Raw genomic sequence first — 26,727 nt, forward strand, 5'->3', positions numbered from 1 at the left:
ATTTGCTTCCTCAAGCCACCTATGTGCCTGAGGGACTCCTAATTGTCGTTGCTTTTTTAATTGACCTTTTGCGTCTGTTTTTAGTTGCCTGACAAGTTTAATAAGTGCAAGTTTATCTAAATTACCATCGAATTTATACATCAACCCATTTTGTATAATACTTAACATTGTCGGCACGCTGTAACTGCATATATTTCACGTCTTCAGTTAGGGGTGGGTCTCGGGAACTTTTCGTGCACTGATTTCCCATTGTTGCCGTAGCTAAGCTGTAAATTGTTACGTAACCCTTCTTATCACGTGGTACCACGGTTCTACACCTTTTCACAGTTTATCTAGAATAACTGCCTACCTATTCCGTTTCCCTGATCTATGACAAAAGAGTAACGTTTTTTGTCCCTGATCTGCACATGCAAATCTTCCTGACAAAAACAGTTCTGCAACTAGTCCCTGATCTTAAAACAGAAATAAGGTAATTCCTCCTTACGTGACCCTGCGTGAGTTGATTCACCGGATCGTTGACTCATCCTCCAATCCCAGATCAGAAACAGTGGCTGGCCTCTTTCGAACGACAATTCAGTCGGAGGTCTTTCAAAACAGAAGAGCCGATTTGGCCTCTTCTCTGTACGGATGCATGCCACCGGGCCCAATTCTGACCTAGGCCTAGAGCGAGAGGTACTTTCCGGTCCGAAGGACCAAACTGTCAAAGGAAAAATATACTTTAAAAATGATCAAAACACGGTAGGTTCAGGTTAAGGCATTTTAATCTTGCAGCAAGGAGACAAAAACGTGCTATTACAGAGTTTGTCTAACTAGAAACAGGAAATACTTTCATTTTTATACATTCTCTAACTAGACATGGCCTACCAAGCTGACGTAACAGATTACCAGTCTTTTCATCATCATCTGTTGACCATCATTCCCATGAATTTCTGCTGATTTTTATCAATTTTTGTGAGAAACTTCCTGAGGAAAACAACATGGCCTTGATTACTACCAGTTAGATACATGTTATGTTACCATTCAAGGTACTATGGCTAATTCAAGCACAATGCTAACAGTTCATTTCTCTAATAATCCTTTGTCTACTTTATCTCTAAGCTTCTGCAGCTGCACATGTTCTCATGCTTCGAACAGAGCTGATTGTTTAAAATCATTACATTTACAGAATATAGTATTGTTCATTCATTCGTTCCTGACCTAGCAGATAAGCACCTGCTTCTCAAGTACATTTCCAAAAGGCATAAACATGAATATTGCTGTGCTAGCAATTACTAGGTCAGAGGGCATCTTGCAAGTTTCAGAAAGCATACTGCAGTTTTCAAAAAGCATCTTTTGCAGTCTCATATGAAACTCAATTTATATATAACACAGTGCATGTAAAATAGAATGAAAAACGTATTAATTCTTTTGATTATTAATTAGCATTAAGCATACACACATTAATACATATTTTTCTAACACATATGTCCTATGCAGCCCAACTGAAAAAACTCCGGCTGTACTCAGTGAAATATTGCTTACTCAGAGGTGATCTCTGCATGACTTACAAAGCCATGTCCAACTCGGAATTGATGCTCCACCTAAAGAAATCCAAGTCAGTACGAGCCACGCACTCTATTGAGCTAAACCTAGCCACAACAATAAATAGAACATGCTGGAGGGATAGATTTCTGTCACAGAGACTCCCCATGCTTTGGAACAAAATTCCAAATTGCATCAGGCAAAGCCCCTCACTAACACTCTTAAAGAGAAACCTTGACGAGTGGATGGGTAACAGAAAATACACCCCTGGGATCACTTCATTCGCTCTGCTTGACAGAGGCTCAGTTAATTAATCAGTGGGGCGGTGAAAGCGGCACACTCTGGTAGGCTTATAAATGCCCTCGGGCAGATAGTCTAGTACTTACCTATGAACCTATGATATTGTTGGCACGACGATATCGAAAGTGAAGAACGTCGTGCAAGTAAACGGAAATCTCCATAAGGGGAGATTTCTGTTTACCTCAATGTAGTGCGGTCTCGGAATTGGTATATTTAAGTAGGGGGGGGTGGGGGTTGCAGGGGGGCTTGCCCACCTCCCTACGCCATTTATTTATTTTTTCTATGTTATTCGATATTTTACTTAATTGATCAATAAAGTTCGACCTTTATTGATTCGATTAAGTAAACTTTTGATAACGTGATATAGACGCGGCACAATACCTTTTTTTCCAAATGAGTGCTTTCGCATAGTCATCTATATCAGCCCCACCTTTCTGTACTGTCCAGAAAAGAGTGCATGTTCTCTCCAGATCTTTAAAACTTGTTTACTGCCCATGAAGATCAGGAAGCAACATGAAGTTTCCTTCACTTTTGAATGGGAGACAGATAACCCACTTGGAACTTTGCCTGCTGTACATCTGCCTCCTCCTGGCCAGTCATTCCTTTTGTCACCTAGACAAGGGTCGAGTGTGAGGGGCATCATTAAGGTAGCCATTGGGTGTGTTTGGTGTTTTTGCCTTAATATTCAATACAAGGAATCTGACAGCTAAAGCGTATATACCCAAACAAAACAAAAGAAGAACAAAAATTCCTCTGTTTAAGATAAAATGAATTGTAACAAGTAAAGCTTTCAAGAAACAGTGTCTTCCTCAGTGCTAAGTAGCATTCGTTAAAAACTGATTTAAGTAGAAATTGCATAACTGCAGTACACCAATTGGAACACAGCAAAACCACATAAAAATTATGACATTAAATAAATAATTTTTTTGTAACTAAATAGTAATAATAAAAGGTCCCCTTTTTTTCCTGTTACAACCATAACAGCAGCCTTCTACCACTGCTTACTTTAACACGTGGGTAAAAATGTCATGCAAAAGCATTATACCCTGTAATTTTATCAGCCAAGAACAGACATGATCTGTATTTAATGCTTCTGAATATTGACTGGTTCTTTGCTTTGTAGCTGATTTTGTTTTTTGTTTGCCTCAGTTGCTCAGTTTTGACTCATGGTCATGGATTACATTCCCCTCCCTCTTTTTATAGGAATGCCCAGGGTGCGTTTTATTTAACTTGAGTTAGTTCCGCTGTGTTTCTGAAACGTCCCGACAGTGTGTGGTTGCCACATAAGTTTGTTTTTTTCAGATTTACAGTGGAAATGTTGTATATTTATTCTGCCAGCAAAGTTTTCAGTGCTGTCCAGAAGACTTTTTAACTGGTTGTACCTGCTCACGCTACTTGCACACTGGTTCTGTTGTGATTTTGGAGTTGTGAAATTGAACTAGTTAGGGTTTTCTTTAATGGTGTTTCAACTCACTAGATGGTAGTATCCTGTCTCCAGAATGTTTTACATTATAGTCTGATACCTGTAACTGCAGCTACTTTAATAGTTGTTTACTGTATACCTGCAGCTTTTTTAGTCAGTCGCCATTTTCTGTATCGTTCATGATGCATAGCACCGTTGCCTGTATTATTTAAGTAGCTAGCTGAATAGTTGTTACTCTGAAACTGCAGATATTTTAGTTAGTTGCCATTTTCTGTACAGTTCATAATGCATAGCACTGTTGCCAGTATTAATTTAAGTTTTAAACTGGTATTTTTTGACCATTTGTTTACTATAAGTGTACTTTATCATTTGACCTAACTGTTCATCATATTGCATGAGAAAGTATAACAAAACTGTTATTGCTCCTCTCTTTAAGTGTACTATCCTCAGACTCTCTAATAGTTTGTGGTCACTCCAATGTACAGTGAATATAAAAGTGTACACACCTCTGTTAAAATGCCAGGTTTGCAACCAGCGTATTGTATGTTTTTTATTGTTTATATTTTTCCCCTAACAGATTTGTTATTCAATTGAATTGTATAGGTTATAGGTCACATTAAAGGTGGGAAAAGTTTTGAAATAATTTATTGTTGTCTCTTTTTTTATATATCACAAAAACCTAGCATTTTGACAGGGGTGTGTACACTTTTTATATCCACTGTATACCTGTATAACTGTCTTGGCTCCCTCTCCCATTTCAGTATAATTTATTGTTACTGGTTTCGGTCTCTTCCCTTACAGTTCCATAAACAGTGCTACACGCAATTTAACCATGAATATCACCCTTAGTCTACACAGCCTACCAGAACTGCACATTAAACTGTCAGCTAAAAGGAAAAGAAAACTCATCTGTTCTGTATATCCAACCCAAGTGTCCTCCTCATCTATCTGTAGACAACAGTAGTGTAGTCTATCTAATTTGTGGCTTGCACACTTGTCGAATGCTATAGTCCAAGTACCCTAAAAGCAGCCTTCTACCACTGCTTACATAACATATGGGTAAAAAAGTCATGCAAAAGCATACCCTGTAATTTTATCAGCCAAGTACAGACACAGTCTGTATTTAATGCTTATGAATACTGACCATTTCTTTGCTTTGTAGCTGATTGTTTTTGTTTGCCTCAGCTGCTCAGTTTTGACTCTTGGTTCTACCTGCTCTGTTCGCCCTCACTTCACTTGAGCTCACTCTGCTCCCCTACCACCATTCCCACCCACTACCACCATTCCCACCCATCCCTTCTTTCATTATATGTGTACATCCTCTAGCCACTCCCATTAATTATCCCTCACCAATACAATCACTGGACACAATTAACTCCCCTCAACCCCCACTATCACTACCTACCAAACCTTGCTTCACTGTTCACAATGCCCTGTTCTACCACTACGCTGCATAACCCGACATTCTTGCTTTTCCTTTTTTATCCACTCTGCTTTCTTAGCCCTGCTACGTTAGTCTACCTCCATATATACCACCTTATATACATCACCTTCCTCCACCCAAACCTTACCATTGTATGTCAGTACAATTAGCTACTCTAATATCTCACCCTCTTCATTAGTAAGCAGCACCCTAAATGCTACCATGCTAAAGGCACCCCCATCAGCAGCAAACTTAAATTATTCCCTTTACATTTCCCTAAACCATTTTCAAAACACAATCATCCAAATACAATTATCCACATTTTCCTTACCTTAGCACAATGTGGAGATATTCAACCCAATCCTGGTCCAAATAATCCTTAATCCTCTCCTCAGGCCCAAAGAATCAACACCTTCATCTAATAACAATAAAAGCAAGCAGTGTTTGTAATAAAATTATTGAATTTCAGGCCTGGCTAACTACTCACTCCCCCGACATTGTAGCAGTAACTGAGACATGGCTAAAACCACATATTGCTGACACTGAAATTCTTCCACCAGGGTATAGCATCATTTGCTCTGACAGACTTCATAAAAAGGACAGCGGTGTACCATTTATCAAAACTCCTTAACAATTGCAACCTGCACCAAACCAATTCCTTCTTTCGGTAACCTTGAAATTTTACTTGTATCCCTTCATATCAATGACAATAAACAACTATGCATTGATGTAATTTACATTCCACCAGGATACAACATTCCCATTCTTGAAGATTTCTTATCCTGGATAAACCACAATATTTCACAGAAAACCATTGTCCTGGGTGACACAAACTCTCCAGTCAACAGTAGAAATCTACATAGCTTCACACAGCTTATTACAGTTACTACTCACGGGCTATACACACCTTCCGAGTCTACCTTAGATTGAATACTAGTATCCCACCCACACAATTACTCAAAGTCAGGCACTCTACCTAACACACTAAGTGACCACTTACCAGCATATAGCTATAGAATTCTCACCCAGATAGCCAAAACACACTCCTACAAAACATCTAGGAATTTCAAATGCTTTGACAAGACCACTTTCATAAACATACTGAAAGCATTAAACTGAACTTCATGAGAAACTCTTCCCCTAGATGATGTCGTAAATTACTTTAACAAACTTTTTCTAGAAACCCTTAATAGCTTGGCCCCTATCTGAACCAAAAGAACTAAACTTAATCCTTGGTTAACAAAACAAAACAAACATCTCCTTCACAGAGATCAAGCATGTAAACAATGGCAAAAATATAAATCGCAACAAAACGAGATTAACTACAAGTAACTTAGGAACAGAGCCAAGAAACTACTCCTACAAGACAAAAAATATACTTTTCCTCTAAGCTAACCACCTTTAAAAACAATCCAAAAATGTTCTGGAAATCTATCTCCTCTCTACTTAATCCAGGCTCCTTACAAAACTCATCTCCCTCACCTGATAAGAACCCACAACAAATTGCCCATAACTTCAACCCTCATTTTATCACTACCATTCAAAAACTAATCAAAGATTCACCAAATTACTCACAGGACCCAAAAAGCTCCTTACTTGATAACGCCACCTTCTCTTCCTCAAACCCTTCTAGCAATACCAGTACTCATACACCCCCTTACTTTACAATTCAACCAGCACCTTACCTGTCTTATACAAAGACTCCTAACCAAACTAAAACCCTGCTCTCTTTCCGCTGATAATCTAACTCCCGAATATTTACAACTTGCAGCAGAAGTAATCTCGTATCCATTTAGCATCCTAATAGAGCACTCCATTTCTGAATGTTGTGCCCCACCCAAATGTGGAAAAAATCTATTATAACTTCTTTACATAAAGGTGGAAATTCCCATGACCTCTCAAAGTATTGGCCTATCTCTATACTGTCTCCTTTATCAAAAATCCTAGAAAATGTGTCCAGACTCAACTTCTTGCATATTTCTCTGAAAATTACCTACTTGCACCTACCCAACATGGTTTCCGTCCTGCTGACAGCACTATCACAGCCCTTCTCTCTTTCACTGATACCGTAAATAAAGTAATTGATGCTGGCCTCTCCATTTCAGTAATCTTATTGAATCTATCAAAGGTTTTCGGTGCAGTGTCTCCTTTCAAATTGCTTAACCAACTAGCAAAGCTAGGTTGCTCCCCCAATTTTCTTATTTGGGTCTCCTACCTAAATAATAGGGAACAATCTGTCAAATGGCAAAATGAACTGTCAGAGTATCGAGTAAATAATATAGGAGTCCCACAAGGGTCCATTCTTGGACCCTTACTGTTTTAATGTATTCATCGATGATCTTCCCAAAGTTTCCCAACAAGGTAGACTCATTCAATATGCTGATGATTGTATCATTATATCAGCCTCTAAGAACTTCTCAAACCTCCAAATAGCCACACAAAATGCTTTCAAAACAATAGAAACCTGGCTAAATAATGTGAAACTATTGTTAACCCCCCCCCCCCAAAAAAAAATTCTTACTTTTCTCAACAAAACCTCCAGCTATTCATTACAAAATCTTTTTACTAGATAATACAGAAGTTGAAATTGTGAAGCCAGCAAAGTAATTGGGTATTACAATCGATGATAAACTCACCTTTGTACCACATATTCTTAATACAGTAAAGAAAATTCACTTTAAAATAGGCAAACTTTACCATCATAAACTGTACCTAGACATTCACACCAGAACAAAACTGGCCAGTACCTTACTTATCCTTTCTCTTTCACATGGAAGTGCCATTTTCACCAACCTTCATTTCATCCCTCAGTAGTAAACTCCAATCCTGCTATTACAAAATAGCCAAGTTTGCCTCAGGCAAGCCTAACCACACTCCTCATTGACAAACAGTCTCAGAATTGAGCTAGCTGGAATTTTCCCACTACCTCACTTATACCCAATTGAATCTAGCCCACAATCTAATTTTTAAACCCACCAGCTGCCCAGCACTCTACTCCAGCCTTCAAACTTATACTCCAACATGAACTCTTAGCTCCTCCAGCAAACAGCTACTAAAAGAGCAGGGCAAAGTCTATATTCCCATAGCATTGCTAAACTATGGAACACTTTACCCTCCCACATAACTCAAATTGACTGTTTCAAAACCTTCAAATCAGCTTTAAAAAACTATTACCTCAATAACCCCTCTTGCTCCTGCAATTCAAACAACCAGACTCCTGAAACCTCTTCCTTAATTAATGCAGTAGTAAATTGAAGTAATTCATGTATACAGATTATCTTAATGCATTCAATTGGTTTGCAACTACTTTCTATGTCATACACTACTATCCATTTTGCTTTGGTTTAAAGTTTGAACTATATTATATTATTTCTATACATTTGGATGTATTGTAATATGCGGCATCCATGTTTCTTTGTTAAACTTTGTACAAATTGTTTGTGGTGCTTTTCTCCCTGGGCCTTCACTGAAAATGGGTTTCTGACCCAGTGGACTTTCCAGGTAAACAAATGTCAATCAATAAATAAATAAATAAAACTTAATCTTGAATATCTTAGGTTCATAGGTAGGTACTAGGCTATCTGCCCGAGGGCATTTATAAGGCTAGCCAGAGTGTGTTGGTTTTCACCGCCCCATTGATTAATTAACTGATCCTCTGTCAAGCAGAGCCAATGAAGTGATCCCAGGGGTGTATTATCTGTTACCCATCCACTCATCAAAGTTTCTCTTGAAGAGTGTTAGTGAGGGGCTCTGCCTGATGTAATTTGGAATTTTGTTCCAAAGCATGGGGAGTGTCTGTGACAGGAATCTGTCCCTCCAGCATGTTCTATTTATTGTTGTGGTGAGGTTTAGCTCACTAGAGCGCATGGCTCGCCGTGACTTGGATTTCTTTAGCTGGAGCATGTCCATTAATTCTGACTTGGACATGGCTTTGTAAGTCAGGCAGAGATCACCTCTGAGTAAGCGATATGCCACTGAGTACAGCCAGAGTTTTATCAGTCGGGCTGCATAGGACATATGTTTGAGGCCAGTAATCCTCTTGATGAGGTACTGTTGTGGTCTTTCCAGCTGTTGGAAGTGTCTTGTGAGGAACATCCCAAATGGGGCATTGTACTCTTATGATGGGTCTAATGAGTGACGAGTAGAGGGGCACTGTAACCTCTTTATTTCTAGATGCGAACCCTTTAGTAATTAGATGGGCCACATAGAAGAATTTCCTAACTACTTTGGCGATATGATTGTCAGCGGAGAGATTACTATCTACCTGGGTCCCCAGATCTCTTATTACCTCTTCTGTGTTAAGGGGGCTGCCACCTATGTGGTAATTCGTAGGGGTTTTGTTTTTCCCAAATGGGATGACTATGCATTTTTTGGCATTTAGCTTGAGGCCACGACTTTGTGACACCAGGTGTCCATCTCAGTAAGGCCCTTTTGGAGGATGTCTGTGTCAGCTGGAGAGTCAATTATGGCTCCCACTTTGCAGTCATCGACAAACTTGGTTAGCCATAGTCCTCCTGTGTTTGCCTGTACTTCTGAGAAGTATATGCTGAACAGTAGTGGTCCCAGGACCGAGCCTTGCAGGACACCACTTGTGACTGGTTTAGAGTCGGACCTGGAGCCCACTATTCTTACCGTGTGAGTTCTGTCTGTAAGCCAGTTGGCAACCCATCTCATGACATAGGGGTTTATGTTCAGGCTGGTGAGTTTTTCTGTAATACCCGAGTGGGGAATGGTGTTGAGAGCTGTGGCGAGGTCAAGGTAGGCTGTGTGAACCACCTTTCCCTCGTCTATGGCCTTGGTGACTGTCTCGAAGAAGTCAACCAGGTTTAGTAGGCATGATCTGCTCTTAAAGCCGAAATGGGTCGGGTCAAGTGTTTGGAGGTTCCCAATGTCTTTGTTAATGAGTTCCATGATGATGCACTCCATAGCCTTGCAGACTAGGCTAGTCAGGCTTATGGGGCGATAGTTACCAGGGTCAGTTGTGGTCCCTCTTTTGTGGAGAGGAATAACCGTTGCTGTGTGCCATTCTATGGGCACGTAGCATGCGGAGAGGCTGAGGTTGAACAGCGTATTTAAGTAGGGAGTTAGTTTGTTCTGTAGTTCGTGCAAGACGCAGCCTGGGACACCATCTGGTCCCATTGACGTTGTGTTTTTGGCTTTTGAAAGGGCTGTTTTCACCTGTGCGTCTGTGATTTTTGGGACACTACACTTTTCCGGTGTTGTTGTGGGCCCTTTTGGAGGTGAGGGGGGGGGTGAAGTTTGCACTGAATCTGTCTGCCAGGATGTTGGTAATATCGGTAGGTTCCGTATATTTTGTGCTATTTTGCACTAGTTCAGTGCATATCTGTGAGTTGCCACTTAGATTCTTAACATAGCTAAAGAAGCCTTTGTGGTTATCTTTTGAATCCTTGGCTATTTATCTTTCAAAGTTAGCCTTGGATGATTTCATGAGGGACCTTAGTTTCTTACTGATACTGATAAGGGATATCTTTCCTTCTTGGGATTTGCTTTTTTTCTGAACTAGTTTCCTCCTTCTATTGTATAGCCTGTTTATTGCAGGAGTCCACCAAACTGGTTTCCTTCTCTTAGAGGAGTGAGTCTTGGTTTTGCTAGGGATGGCACGATCCAATCCATGCATCCGTGTAGGTGCTCATAGAGTGCATTTGTAAAGGTTTCTGCATCTTGGGAAGTGTTATCCTTTAGCGTGGGGGCTGTGAAACGTACCACCTCTGCTTAAGGTTTAGTCTGCTTTAGAAAAGTTTTTTTACTGTGGTTTCCTTAGTTGGGGGTGGTGATGGGATGTGGACATCCAGAGTGATTAGTTTATGGTCTGATCTAACCAGTGACAGGTTGACCTCTGGTGTGAAACACCTGTCACCCATGTAGGGATGACCAGGTCCAGTATGTTTTCACCTCTGGTAGGGGAGTTTACCAGTTGATCCAAGGCGTTTGAGTTGATGAATTCCAGGAAGCGCTGGGCCTGGGAATTTGTACTAGAGTAGTTTTCCCAGTGAATGGTAGGGTAATTGAAATTGCCCAATATCAGGTTGTTCGGTAGGACCTTCATATTTTCCAGTGTCTCCAGAAAGGTGGAGTGGTGGTCCTGGGTCATGGAGGGTGATCTGTAGCGGGCCACAGTTTGCATTGCAGATTTGCCTGATGCTAGTTGCACATGGATGATCTCAGAGGTATCATGCTGCACCACTAACCTGGAGGTGTAGGTATCTGTGATGATTATGGATACACCACCTCCTTTTGTGTTTCAGTCTGTGTTCTTTGGCCGAAATTTGTGGTATGAGTTGTAGCCCAGTAGTGCTAGGGTGCTCTCTGGAGCCTTGAACCAGGTTTCAGTTACTGCACAGATGTTGACGTTCTCCATACTGAGGGGTGCTTTGAGCACGTGCATTTTGAGATTTAAACTCCTGATTTGAAAAACTGGTTTAATGCTAACTGTATTATTTAAACCTTTGGTATTTATGTACTTGAAAGTAATAAATCCATTTATATTCAGCACATTCTGTTTTTTAAAGATATATCACCCTTCTAATATTTGGTCTTACAGTAGCGATTCTAAATGTAAATTTATGATCAACATCCATTGCATGTTTTGCCAAATTATTTGTATTGTCTGCGTATATCAGAAACGTGTTCATATAGGTGTTCTTTCAAAATCTGATTGGTTTTACTTGTATAAAAGCAACTACGTAACTCACAACTGGCTAAATGCACTAAACTCATAGTCCTACAAGTAGGAATACACTTAAAGAAGTTTGTAACCAGATGTTTAAAACTGTTGTTTCTACTGATATAAATACAAAGTTGACAAAACATGGTACATTAGACCTAGTTGTGAGTTTTAATGGATAAACACAACAGATTTCCATTTTGATTATTTATTGTCCTCTTCAAAAAGGCTATTTTAGATTCTGAAAATGTTCTTCAAGTGAGGTGGTGACAAATTTGGCATCAAACTGGTTAAAAGGTCTCCCAAGCAAGTCAATACAAGCTTGGTCAGACAAGGATCCAGTGCTTTAATGGTTGTAGTATTCATACTAGAAAGAGTAGAGAAACAAAATAGCTGGACAGGGACAGTTAGGTGCTGATTTTAGTGTTTGCTTGAACCAGACACCCTTGGGAACATGGGTTGAATCTGACTAGGTTTGTAAGGGCCCTGGGGCCGTTAGCCTAGTAACCTCCTGTGATAATTGGAAGTAGCAAACTCACACTGACCATGCGTTAGGCTTAATCACTGTAGAACACTGAATATGTCCTGATAAGTGAATTATAACAACCAGTGACCTATTAAGGGCAAGGTTGGCAGCAAAATGCATAGTAGTTAATTTACTCCCTTCAAGACGGTAAAGTTTTCCATGTAGATAAATCATCTGGACTACACAGCTTCCCTACCATACAGAAGAAAGCATGAGCCATTTTGCTGCAGAAGAGATCTCCCAGGACAAGTACTTAGATTTACTTCTGGAAAATCGCTTCTTGGTAAACAGAAAAATGGGAATTGAGAGGAAGCATGTCCTCAGGCAATCAGGAGTGACACTGCTTACAATCCAACTTTCGCTTGACGTACTAGGTTCTCAGAACTCTGATGAACCTTGGCTCCTGAAGAACATAGCTTAGGGTCACATCATCTGGCCAGGAGGTGAGAGCTTGATTGGAAGCCTCCATAAGCCCATCAAGACTAATGGCATTATAGTCATGGAGCTGACTGAGCAGAGCTAAATTAAAAAGCTTCAGTATAAGCAAACCTGTTTCTTCTGCTTTGCACATAGTTAGCATCTGGTGGTTATTTTATTTATTTATTTGAAGTTCGTTTTCCAGGATAGTCCATTGGGCCAGAAGAGCCCATTTTCAATGGAGTTCTGGGGAGAAAAGCTCCACAGTATACACTGAATAAAATAACATTTCATTAGTATAGAATAACAATAGTACAGATAAAATGCTATCTGAAGGTATGATTTAATAAGATGTAAAAACAGAATTAAAGGCTATCTAAGTGAATATTATGATATTTACAAATATGTAATTCCATGATTGCAAATGCATACAGCTATAAGAAGATATTTACAGAATAAGTATTTCTGCTGAGGAAAATATGAAGGAGGAGGAAGAGATAGAATTGGGTATATGGGGTAAGGAAGAGATGAGTTTAGGAAGAAGGGGAGTAAGGAAGGAAGTGGGGAGAAAGATAGTATAGAGAAAGGATGGGGAAGAAGATAGAGAGTTGGGGGTATGGAATAGGTGTGTTACTGGGGAATTCATGTGGGATGGGAACAGGAGCATTCCCAGAGGGTTGTTAGGTAAGAATGAAGCTAGGTTTTGAAAGTAGAGAGGCTGCTAGTGGTGCGAAGGTGAGGTGGCAGGGAGTTCCAGAGATGTGCTAAGGAGAAGGATAGTAGAAATTTGCCAGGTGGGCATGCAGGCTTATGCAGTTCGATCAGATTTTGGGTATTGGTTCTTAGGAGTCTGTTGGGAAGGTGAATTTTAAAGGCTGAGGCAAGGGCGGGGCAAAGAGAGGGATTAAAGATGAGTTTGTGGGCATGTATGAGTTGAATGTAGGTGAGGTAATTGGGCAACTCTAGCCAATTTAGTTTGTGGAGGGCAGTACAGTGATGGGTGGAATATCTATATCCAGTGGCGAATTTGGAGATTTTGTTGCAACAGCAAGAGATTTTTGTCTTTAGGGAAGATTGTAAGTTAGGAGTGGGGCACCATAAAGGAGAGAAGGGATAAGATATGTGGTAGAGAGAGCAAGCCTGGTAGAGGGGGTGAGGTAGCAATTGTGGCGGTAGAGCATGCCTAGTTTCTGGTGTATTTTTTTTATATTTGTGTAGAGGTGGGTATTGTACTTGAGCTGATCGTCAATAAGTACTCCAAACAGTTTTGCATTGGATACTATTTCAAGAGGAGTATTTTTCTTACTGATGGAGAATGAGTTTTTGTCAATTATTGTGGTTTTTGAGGGGGTGAATATCATGAGTTTGTTTTTGATGTATTGAGTGCCAGATGGTTCTCTAGCATCCATTGCTCAGTGGAGGAGAAGGCATCTTGTGTTAGTTTTATGGAGTGGAGGTGGAGGTGGCAGAGCAGATGATTGTTGAGTCATCAGCGTATTGGATAATGTTTGCATTAGGGATGGAGCGGTGAAAGTCATTGATAAAAATATTGAACAGTAGGGGACATGATATGGAACCTTGGGGTACGCTAGTGGGAGTGTTGAGGAATGGGGAGAAGGCTTTTTTCTATTTCACAGCTTGCTGCCTGTTAGAGAGATAGCTGGTAAACCAGTTGATAGAGGAAGGAGAAAGATTTAGGTTAGAGAGTTTAGTTAGGAGAAGGTTATGAGCGAGAGTATCAAAGGCCTTAGAAAGATCAAGGAGGAGGGTAGACACAGTGTGTCCAGAATCACAGGCTTTATTCACTGTTTCAAGGAAGGAGAGGAGGGTGGTATTGGTGCTATGACCAGGTCTGAATCCATGTTGTGTGGGAGTTAGCAGATGTTGTCTATGAGCTATGGTAAAAGTTGTAGGTGGATACACTTTTCAAGAAGTTTTGAGATGGGTGATAAGATAGCAGTGGGTCAGAAATTAGAGATATTATAGTTGTTACCCCCTTTGTGAAGGGAATATTAAAGGCCTTTTCCAGAGTTGGGGTACATGGCCTTCTTGGATTGGTCGATTTATAAGAATGCAGATGGGGAAGGCAACAGCATCGACAGCTGTCTTTAGGAAGTAGAAGGAATGTTGTCAGGGGCATTGGAGCATGGTTTAAGTTCTGAAGGAGTTTTTTTATAGTTGATATGGGGATGGGTTTTATAGAGAAGGGAGGAGGTTGGGAGGTGGGAGTATTTGAGTAGGAAGAGATAGGGGATGGTAGAGGAGAGGATGTAGGGTTGTTGGTGAAGGATGATGTTAGTTTGGTTATTGAGTAAATGAAGAAAGAGTTGAATTGGGTGGCTAAGTCCTTGTCGGGGGTATTGGGGTCTGGGCTAGGGTTTTCATTTCTACCAGTGTTAAAGAGGGAGTTGTTACCATCCCAGAATTTTTTGGGTTTGTCTTATGGTTGTTTTGGAGTGAGGAGAAGTAGGATTTACGGTCTAAAGAAATATGTTTTTTAGCTCTATTATGAAGTGTTCTGTATTCATTTAGGGTGACGGGAGTTTTATGTTTATGGTGACTGTTTAGGGCTTTGTCTCTGAGGCGCATGACAGCTAAGGTATCTTTGCTTAGCCAAGGGACAGTGTTACTTTTAATCCTTTTTGTTTTTAGTTGGGCAGTGGTATCTAAAAGGTTTATAAATGTGGTGTTGAAGTAGGTGACGGCATATTCTAGGGGGTAGGTTTTTAGGGGGCTCCAGTTGAAATGTTTTAGTCTGTTGGAGAAAGTGGAGGGGTTGAAGTGTTTTAGGGAGCGTGTGAAGATTTAGGTTGTAGGGAGGGTGAGTGACGATGAGCAAAAGTGTAATAGTGGTCACTGAGGGAGCCAGGGAGGGTTCCACAACTGGATATATAATGAGGGCTAGAGACCAGAATCCAATCAAGGGTACTGCCAGAGGGAGTGATCTTTGGTAGGTCTGGTAGTGGTGTTGATTAGCTGATTGAAGTTGTAGAGGTTTATATTCAGGGGATTTAGGGAGATTGAATGCTGGTCCAGTTAATGTTTGTGTCGCCAAGGATTATAGTCTTATTGGTTATGTTGGTGGAGAGCCAGGAGAGTATATCTTCCAGTATATGGACATTGTCCCCGGGAGGGACATAGAGGGAGGCTATGCAAATGAACTTATGTCTATTTATTTGAAGTAGGGCGAGGATTAGTTCAGCATTAGCGAATTGGGGAATGGGTTTAGTATATAGAGTAACTGACCGGGAGGAAGAGTACAAGAGAGTGACACCACCACCTTTTTTTGGGTTCTGTCTTTTTTAATAATACTGTAGTTGGGGGGATGTTATCTCAGAGTCTTTTATAGATGGTTTCAGCCATGTTTCGGAGATGGACAGGATGTCTGGTTGGTTATATAAAAGCCAGGCATGTAGGTTGGGGATCTTGTTACATATACTTTGAGCATTCAGTGCTGAGAGAAAGAGGAATTTTCCTGATGAGGGGGGAGTATAAAGGAGGGAATTTGGACTGTAGGTAGGAGAGGGGCCAGGGTTAGGGTGTACATCTCCAGAAAGAAGAGTGGTAATAAGTTGGTGAATGTGGTAAAAGAGGTATTTAGCCTGATTGTTATCTAGTTTGAAGGTTATTTGTTTTGTAGGAGTAGGCATAGTTAAGACTGGAGTAATGTGTTTGTGGGTAGAGATGAATTTGTAAGGGAAGAACAAACAGTATATGAAGGAGTATAGATAGGGACTAATGGGGCTAGTAAAGTGTATGTGGTTCTAATAAGGATTGATCAGCCACAAAGTGAATGGTCATGTAATCTGATGGAACAGGCTTCTTCATCAAGTGACTAGTTGTGACATCCAGCTGAAAAAAACAAGTCTAATGTGGCCAAATTTATGTGATGAAGAGGCAGTTGCATGAGAGAGCTCAAATTCCTTCATAATTAAAAATACAAAATAAAAAAATAAATAAAAATAAATCTTTTATAAGACCTTTTGTCTCTTTGTCATCCCTGATGTTAGGTTCTGCCATATTAACTACTCGGCAGATAAGAAATTAGAACATTGGTGAACTGTTCAAGTAATGGCCTTATTACTCGTTGGCTGGGAGAGGAGAAGGCAGCCATAGGTTGTTTTGTATTCAGGGTTTGTTTTAATGTTGACACAACCAACTTAAATCAAAGTCAATAGCTGGACGATGGTCTACAGCAACCCTGCCACCAGCTAGGTTTAGCCTTGTGTGCTCAATAAAAAGAGCCAGGGACACCAGAGATACAGGAATATGAACAAACGTGCTGTCTAGCTAAGTCACAGTTTCGAAATTCTGATTAATATTCCACAGCAAGTCCAGTAAAATACCGTTCTTGTTATAAACTGAACTGGCATTAAAATTATGTGTGCGTGCGTTTTATATATATATATATATATATATATATATATATATATATATATATATATATATATATATATATATATATATATATATATATATATATATATATATATATATATATATATATGTATATACATACTGTGTTTATATTTATATAGCTGTGCAAGTGTACACACACGTACACTATTTCAACAGTGAAAATATAAAGATTTGTTTTTTCTTTTTTTCGGCTCTGGATTATTGTCCAGGTCCTAATAGGTAGTGACTTCATCACCCTGTAACTGCTGCATATTAATATACAGATTTGTATTAGGTCTGTCTGTCATAATAGAGTTACATGTTTGATGGGCAGATGTCAAGAAACTTACCTTGAAAGCACAGTTAGTGCTTAAGAAGCAAATCTTAACATCCATTTAGAGAATGTTATATGAATAGCTTGTTTATAGTCTGGGAGAAAGATCTCATCATAATTTTCTGTTCTGCATGAAGCTTTTCCTATTCCATGTACTACCAGTTACAGTGAAGGGAGAAAGAAAAGTGTAGGAGATGTGTTTCATGGCTTTGAAAGCTGTAACACAAGTTTTGCTGCCAGGTATATTGTTGTAATAAACCGATCTTTAGCTGGGTAGGAAAGGAGAGAGAGAGAAAAAAAAGAAATGAAACTATAGGGGAGTAATGTGTTTTACAGCTCTGAAAGCTGTAAAGTGTAACGTACTTAGTGCTGCTTCACAGATGGTGGCTAGAAGTAAAGTGCATCTTTGAGCCTGTAACATCTTTAAAAGTCAATTTGAGGGAGATGCATATTTAAAGAGTAAGAGATCTAATAATGCTAGGCTATATTTTACCTATAGCAGCAACATCAATGATATAAAAAACATAGTCAGCAAAAATTGGAATATACTGAGGAGTGATGCTAGGCTATATGATCTGGTAGGTCCAGGACCTAATTTTGGTTATAGACGTAATAGAAATTTGAAGGACTTACTATGTAGAGAAAAATCTGTTTCTGGACAGAGACCCCTACTGACCAAAGCAGGAACGGTACCATGTGGTACATGTAAGGCTTGTAAAAGTATAAATAAGATTTCTACTTTTACACATCCAGTGAATGGTCAGTTTTTTCAGTTTAAGGCTAGAGCCACATGTAGAACAGCTAACGTGGTATATTTAGCTGAGTGTACACAATGTCCGGCTTTTTATGTAGGGATGACGAACAATATGCTAAAGGTTAGGATATTACAACATTTGTCATCCATTAGGAATAAGGACCAGCATAATGCCCTTTATAGACACCTGGTGGATAATACTACACATGTATTTTTATTTAAAGCTGTCATTAATGTGAAACTAGGTGTTAGAGGGGGTGACATCAGGTTACTCACAGAAACATTAGAATCTAAATGGATCATAACACTTTCATCACACAGGCACCCAGGTTTAAATGAGATGGTGCCTTTAAAACCTGCCTTACAAAAAAAGGCGGGTAGTGTACTAAAAGTTGATTGGCTGCATTAGGATTTAAATTGTGAAGACTTATGTTATTTTAATTGTCTGATGAAGGGTTGTAGAACCCGAAAGCGCTTACTATCTGGATTTTGTCATTTTATTAAAGAAGAAAACTTCGTAGCTGTGTCTTGCCATTCTTTCTTTTTTGCTACTGACGTATTTTGGCTTGGTGAGACTTCAGTTCAAGCACAGAACATTGTTTTTTGATTGATCTTTAAAAGCTGTAATATACTTCAGACTGCCAAACATCTTTTCATATATAAAGTATATTACAGCTTTTGAAAATTTTTAACTTTCCACCACTGCTCTGTGTTGGTCACTGTTTATGCTCTAGCTTGGGACTAGGAGGTTAACAGAACTGCTTATTTCAGAAAGGTACCTAATAAAAGTTTTTTTTCCCTAAATTTGCAGTGTAATCGCGGCTATCCATATACTGCAGTTATTTTTAAGCGTGCTGTATTCAGTCATATAACCAGTAAACTGATATTTTGAACATTATATATTCTTAAAAAAATTTATATCAGCTCACTATGTCTGATTCGTGGTTATGTACTACTTACTACTTGGATATTTTATTGCATCTGGGAACTTTTTGCCCCCATATTAGCGGACTGTCAAGCCAGCCCCAAGGTTAAACTCAGCCCTTTCATTTCCCAATACAAAAGTATTTACCCAGTAATCTACAAAGATGAGAGCAACCAAGTGAAGTCATGTTGGAGGCAGCCATGAGGGTTGTTGTTGTCCTCACAGGCATCCTGAAAAGTGAGTTTGTTTATGGCTCTAAATCCCATTCCTAGTGGTGATGAGTGCCTTCATACCAGAGGGATTACCTATGCCCTTCTACCTCAGATTTGCATGCTGTTCATATGTGATGAGGAGGACTACTATCCCTGGCTTGGGTAGATATAGCCTATGACTTCCCTGCTGTGGTTTGCTGCTACAGGCAAAACCTTTACTTTTGCAAGCCACAGCTCTGCAGGCTGGGAGCCATATCACTTCCCAGGCCAGGAAATGCACACTTGACATCCTCTGTCTACTCTGACAGGCACCTGAGACACAATTCATATCTGGATCATTTTGGCTGCAGTCTGGGATTAATTCTTCTGAGCCATCAGTGCAGACTTATTGCAGCCAGTATTGGCCTGCGTAGCATCCTTTTTTATGTAATCATGATATGCATACCATGCGCTTAGCTTACCCATCACACTTTGTCTAAAAATGAATATATTTTGTGTTAACTAACCAGGAGACACACAGTTACTTAGTGTCATGATGCAACTTTAATAAACACACTTGCTGTGCAAAATTGATGCTGTTATGCTTTATTGAATTTATTATATGTGCCTTTTTGTAGTGGATGCTTCCTTATTTTGCTGCTGAAAAGGGTCTTACCTAGTCACCAAATTTGAAATAAGTAAATAGTGCATTTTTTTCCTTAGTGCTTCATGAGAAATTTCAAGCACCATTTGCTGCATTAAGGGGTGTCACGGTGGCACAGCGGATAGTATTGTCGCTTTGCAGCAAGAGATTCTCCGGTTCATTTCTCGCCTGGGGTGCCTTCTTTATGGAGTCTGCACGTCCTCCTTATGTTTGTGTGGATTTTTTTCCAGGTGCTCCATTTTCTTCCCACATTCCAAAGACATGCAGTAGGTGGACTGGATGCTGTAAATTGTCCATAGATGTGAGTGCACAAGCATGAGTGGTATGGAAGAACAACCAGGGCAGGGCTAGCCACCTGGTGGTGCGAACTATTTATCTAGATCATAGTTTCTGTTGATGTGACACCCCAATCCCATGTGCAAAAATGGGGAAAAATGTGGTGATGGATTTGCTGTGTTGGTATTTGAGATGGTAAACAAACATGTAATGTATTTAACAGTGAATTTTATATTTGTATATTAAGAAGTTTGTGTTTGGTCTGTCTTGGAAAAGAAAACTCTACTATTAAATCTGGGAAGAAAAATCTGATTTTGCTAGCTGAAAGACCTAGTGAGATAGCTAGTGTTTGTGCGGTGCTCTTTCTTTCACGGCTTTGTATTATTTTCTTCAGTACATCTATTAATTGCTTCTTTTCATGTGTATCTCTAACACAGGTAACAATTACTTCACGTCTTTTGGTGTCCCACCTAAGTGGGATTCGTCACTATGAGAAAGATGTAAAAAAGGTGAAGAAAGACAAAGAGAATGCAAATAAGGCTGAGAAGCAAGTGGCAGGTGACAATACAGCAAGTTCCAAGAAACAGCAAGAAATAAAAAATAAGGAAGTACTATCCAATAAAAATACAAAGGCAGAAAAACAGGAAACATGCTTAGAGCAACCAGAGATGAGCAGTAATCTTAAAAACAAGATTTCAAAAGCAGCTATAAAAAAGAAGGAATTTGAGCTGGAGGAGTACTACTTGAAGGATAAATATGAGAGTGTTATTGATGCACTAAAATTATTCAAAGATGATCCATTAATTTTTAAGCCAGGTAAGTGTGGTATGCAAACTAATATGCAGTTTTTCATTTTTATAATAGATATCCAATGAAAGTCTCTTCCCACGGAGTGAACGCTCTCTGCACCACAAACAATCCGGATATATAAAAATGCAACACAATAAGGTGCAAGAGCGAAACAAGGCAGGAGAACATAAACAATATCCAAAAAGTGACGTGATCCAGAGCAGGATAAACTGTACTCAGAAAGGAGCAGCACAATAGTAAAAAAAAAAAACAGGTTTATTCAGGAACAATAAACAACGTGGTAAGCGCTTTCACCTAAGAAGGCTTCCTCAGACCATACAAATCCGCATAACGGCTGATCTTATAAATGAAAAAAGGTGCGAACATCATTAAAAATGTTAGGCATAGCATATTTGTATATAAAAACACATAAAAACTATATGATACTTCATGCTGATCAAGTACCAAAATCTAGAGATAAACCTTTATCCCGAAAAACAGCAACATGACCTAAAAGGCTTGCGTCTACCTCAACCTCCTAGACTTCAGAAAGGGCTTAAGCGGTACTTTCTCATTAAGCCCTGGATATATATCTGCTCTAAGTCTGATGATCCACTTAGACTCAGAAGTCTCGGTCTTATTCTTCAGATCCCCACCCCTGAAGCTACTTGGTACAACATCCAAAACTTTAAAACTAAATGTGTGTGTCATTGGTGGCCAAAACATGCTTAGAAAGGGCATTCACATCAGATTGGATCCTAATCTGATATACATGGTCCCTTATTCTTTCCCTCAGCTTTCTGTCCGTCTTGCCAACATAAAATGCATTGCAAGATCGAACAGGAGGTGAGGTAAACCACATGTGTAGACATGCAATCAGCAAATATCCTAACCTTGTGTCTAGTGCCATGGACAGGCTGGACAAAACTAACATCAGTATCAATATACCCACAATAATTGCACTGACCACAAGGAATGGTCCCTACTGTCTCACGATCCTCGTGTTCTACTCTATGGTAGCACAATGATTTCTTCAAATTTGGCTTATTCTTATATACAAACTGTGGTGCAATGCCTACTAAGTCCCTCAAATCAGGGTCCACTGCCAGAACACCCCAGTGGGATCTAATCACATCCTTTGTCTTACCCACATCCTTCGTATAGTACAACGGTATCCTAAAACAGTTCTCCAATCCAGATCGACCCTCAGGACCACCATGTCCACTAACTAAAGGGTTCCCTACCATATCAGAAAAGTAGGGAACAGCACCATCTTCTCTCAGTGTAGAAAGCCCACGAAGCCCTATACGGGGGTCACTGACCAACAGATACTCTAATAACTCCTCTATGATGACATGACTCTTATATAAATCATCTAACATTCCACAAATCCTCTGTACATGCAAATTCACAGTATTATGGTCTACAACACAATAAAACCACTGATACGTTAGCATACGCTCCATTGATACATTGTAAAATACAGAATCCATAACCACATCGGCACCTCCCTTTTCAGCTGGTCTAATGACAAGGGAGGTGTCACGCCTTAACCCTTCCACGGCTCTTCTTTTTGTGTAGGTCAAATTCCCTTTCCCTTTGAAATGCTTATTGTTCTTTTCCATATCATACAAATCATTCTCTACCAACTTACTGAAAGCAGCCACCAAAGGTGGCACACTGGGCACATATAAACTCGGCTTCTTAAACCGTTTAATATCAGGTACATGAATTTTATCTTTGAACTCTAGTTTAAGACACAAATTCCTAATAAAGAGCTTAAAATCTAGTAAGGTGTCAGTAAAATCGCTATTACAACTAGGAATAAAGGTTAGCCCCTTAGACAAAACACCTACTTCATCAGATGTTAAAGACAGAGAAGATATGTTGTGTACTAACGTGTCCTGTTTTCTCCCACATCCTCTTGAGGTTGTGGTTGGTTAGGGATTCTGCAGACAATTTCCTCTTTTGCCTGCCCCTGCTCATAAATCTGGTCCTCACCCCTCTCCTGTGTACCACATGTATGGGGAAAAGGGCATTGGGCCGATCCACTATTACTCCCATCAAACTCAGTACCTGTTGAAACAGTGGCATTCGGATGATACTCCTTCCTCCTAACCACGGGTTCATCTAATCTATTCACAGGGCCCCTATACCTCTTTCCAACAACTCCAGTACCCAAGTTGCCATCAGATGCTGCAAGCAATTCATTACCAACACTAATGTGTGTGTCATGTACCACCTCAGTGCTAGAGCGCACCACATCCCCTATAACATTGTTGTCATTACTAACCATTACATTCTCAGAATTATTAACAGTTTTCGCAATATCTAAATTGACAATACCATCTTCCGACGGCCCCTTGGGCCTATTCACTTGTTCAGATCGATTAATACCATTAACTTCATGTCCAACAAAGTCCAATCTAGGCCATGCAAACACATGGTCTAGCCGAAAATCCTCTATGTCCCTCTGAAGCTTATGTCGTTTTTGTACTAACAAACATTTCTCTTACAACTGTACATTGTCCAGGACAGTATCAAAAGTTTTACTAACAATGTCACCCGGGAAATGTTCAAACAAATGTTTTTGCTGCCTTTTACTGTCCACACGCAACTCCAATTCTTCAGGTAGAAAAAACTCATTCAATAAGGACATGTACTTGAGGCTTACCTCTATGTTAACTTGTTGCCATTTAAAAAGCAAATCCGGATACTGAGTTTCTGTAGTAGGCATCTTCAAAGACCCCCAGCATCCTTCGATGCATGCACACTTCAAAATGCTGCCGTTGGGTCTTCAACTTCTTTAACTTCAGAAAGTAGGCCTCTAGTTTGTCCAAGGTGACACAAAGTTTAACCCTGTCAAACGGCTCAGCAGATGTATCCATAACGTTATCTCTTCCTTCCTCAAACAACATCAGGGGATTCGTGGCTCCGTGCACATAAACCGTGAAACGATCCACAAAGGACTCAGTCCTGTTGCCTGTGGTATAAGGTAATTCCACAGACTTCTCTCCATTACCTGCCATGCCTCCTCGGTAAGTGTGTTTTGATATATAAATATGCTATGCCTTTAAGGTTTTTAATGATTTTCGTGCCTTTTTTCATTTATAAGATCAGCTGTTATGTGGATTTGTATGGTCTGAGGAAGCCTTCTTAGGTGAAAGCGCTTACCACGTTGTTTATTGTTCCTGAATAAACCTGTTTTTTTTACTATTGTGCTGCTCCTTTCTGAGTGCACTTTATCCTGCTCTGGATCACGTCATTTTTTGGATATTGTTTATGATGTTCATGTTTCACTGTTGCAGTCATTACACTTGGGTTATCCTGCTGGCAGGCTACCCGCAGTCGGCCTGAATTCCAAAGTCTAGGTCCGGTGTCGGTTGCTGTCGCCTCTTCCCTGACGTCAGTGCGCCAGGGGTATAAAAGAGGCAGCCGATGCCATTTTCTTCAGTCTTTCTTGCCGCACGGTACCCGAAGCAAAACCAGTTTGCATGTGCCGATCGGCCGACTCCTGAGATTTTCAAATTTGAATTTCAGATCCGAAGTCTTCAATAAAGCTAAGTACCCCATTGGGGAAACTTTTTCTTGCTCCTGACCAATGTCAGTAAAAGTTAACAATTGTATTTCTTGTGGGAAGCAAATACCTCATAAGAATTTTCATTCTTATTGTATTCCTTGCTTAGGCCCTGATCACGACGTTGCTAGTTGTCGGTTTTGTGCTAGATTCAACCAACGCACTATTAAGCGTCAGTTCGATTTTGCTTTACATTATTTTGGCCGAAGGTTTAACTGTGTAATGCCATCGGAACAACTGACGACCGGAGTTCATAAAAAGCGCAAAGACAAAGAAAACGACAGGCATCCGAGGTCCAAAACTGACGACAAAGCCTCTTCTAGGCACGTCACCGGTTCGCCGGTTCTCAGTGAGGCACTTTCGCAGCCCCTGATGCCCGCTACCTCAGAGCCACAGGCCGCTGACGACTCCCACATGGAGCCAGCTTGGCCTCTGGATACTCAAGGTATTGGACACTCGGAAACTATTCCCTCAGATGGGTCCAGAGCTGCTGAGCAGGCATTGGCTTCTGAGGGTGTTTTCAGACCTACACAGTTATATGTAAAGCCTACTTCAGCTTCCAAAGCAAAGACTAAAGCAGTTCTAAAGACAAGGAAACAAGTACAGCATTCTCCTGGACAGACTTCCATGCCTAAAAAACAGATGCTCAAAATGGCCGAAGACCTAATTACCTTGATCAGGGGTTCCCATCCCCCTCCTGACAAGAAGCCTAGGCAAGAGACAGAATATGAATCTTCAGATCAGGTTTCCATTTCCTCTGACTCCTCTTCTGAACAGGAATACTCTCTTCCTCCTTATGAGGATTCTGATGCGGAAGAATCTATCCCTTCAGCCTCTCCACCTGAGGATTTTTCTTTTGGGGAAACCCTGCATACCATGAGGGAGCACTTCCACTGGGAGAGCTAAGACTACTCAGAATCTAAGAAAAGGCTTAGAGATTTTCTTTTATTACCTCAGCACAGGTCTCTGGCTATTCCTTTTGTGCTAGACATTGTAGATGATGTATTTTCAGAGTCCAGCCTTTCTCCTGACTTTTTACCCCCTGCCCCTTTTAAACCAGACAGATTACTACAGGGTTCCAGATTCACATACATTTCTTTATAAAAACCCTGCTGCTGACCCAGAAACTATTTCTCAGGGTCCCAAAGGGGTCAAGGCTTCTACTGTAAAAAACCCTATCCCCTCTGATAAGGATTCAAGGGTGCTAGACAGATGGGGAAAAAAGGTTTACACTTCTGCTACTTTGGCTGTCAGGACTTCAATTTCATATGCTTAAATATCAGCAATACTTAATGTCACTGCTAAAACAGAAAATGTTGTCAAATTCTGATTGTGCAGAAAATAAGGAAATGCAGGATTTATTGCATGCAACTGAACAACTGGGAAAGCATACATTGCAATGTGGTTTTGGTTCTCTGGAGGCCTCTTGCAGGGCTGCAGTTACGGGTTCTGTCATTAGGAAGCATGCTTGGTTAAAGGAACAGAATCTGCCTGATCATGTTAAAGCAAAATTATTAGATGCTCCATTACAGCATGATACCTTTGTTTGTGTCTTTCGGCTTTTCCTGGTTAGGGGTCGCCACATCGGAACTACAGTCCGCTAATGATTGGCAGTAGAGTTTTACGTGCTGGCTTGCCGGGCCTAACGCACAACCTTCAACGAAGGAACGCCCGTTCACGCATGTCGCCACACAGAAGTCGCTCTGAGAATCGAACGGGTAACGTCTAACTGTGAGGCGACAATGCTACCGCAGCACCACCACAGCATGATACCTTATTTGGTGTTAAAGCAGAGGAGATGTTGAAGAAAATGGAGGACAAAGCGAAATCTATGCAAACAGTAAAGGATTTCTTACAGGTACAGCCACCCAGATTTAGCAGGAACTGGCCTACAAAGAATTCGGCCTTTCCAGTGTCAGACAGGCCACAAAGAGGCAGATCCCAGCCCCAGGGCTCATACAGGTCTAAACAATGGGACGCTTCTACCTCCAAAAGCGGAGAAGACCAATCACAGCCATACAGGAAACAGTCCCATTAACTTTCCTCTGCCAGCACCAAACACTTATCTTTTGGCAACCCCCTTAGGGGGGAAACTAGCACTTTTTTTCTCAAAATTGGCACATGATCACAGAGGGCAAATGGGTTTTGAATACAGTGTCCCAGGGCTACAGGTTCCACTTTCACACCCTGCCAAGGGCAAAAGGTATGCCAGACCTGCCACACAATCAATGGGCAGAGGCACAAAAACAAGTTTCATCCCTCATGGACATGAGGGCCATTCAGCAAGTACCACAGCAAGAGCAGGGACAAGAATTTTACTCAGGACTTTTCTTGGTACTCAGAAAGGACAAATCCTGGAGACCAATACTGGACCTGTCTATTCTAAATACATTTCTGGACGTCCCAAAATTGAAGATGTTGACTCTGCAGCAGCTTCTGCCCATGCTGGGCAAGAAGGCTTGGCTTGTAACTTTGGACTTAAAAAGAGGCATACCTACATATCCCAATCAGACAATCTTGCAGA

General features: G+C 40.4%; 1 protein-coding gene across 1 annotated transcript in view; it reads left to right on the plus strand.

Annotated features, from left to right (window-relative positions):
- Nucleotides 1-26,727, plus strand: part of LACTB (lactamase beta) — a 405,242-nt gene that overhangs the window by 78,924 nt on the left and 299,591 nt on the right. Inside the window, exon 4 of the mRNA XM_044077823.1 lies at nt 20,275-20,653. Coding sequence (XP_043933758.1) covers nt 20,275-20,653 — 379 coding nt within the window. The remainder of the gene's footprint in view (nt 1-20,274; nt 20,654-26,727) is intronic.

Source organism: Protopterus annectens, chromosome 7.part0 (genome assembly GCF_019279795.1).
Source record: "Protopterus annectens isolate FY-2018-M chromosome 7.part0, PAN1.0, whole genome shotgun sequence".
Lineage (NCBI taxonomy): Eukaryota > Metazoa > Chordata > Ceratodontiformes > Protopteridae > Protopterus > Protopterus annectens.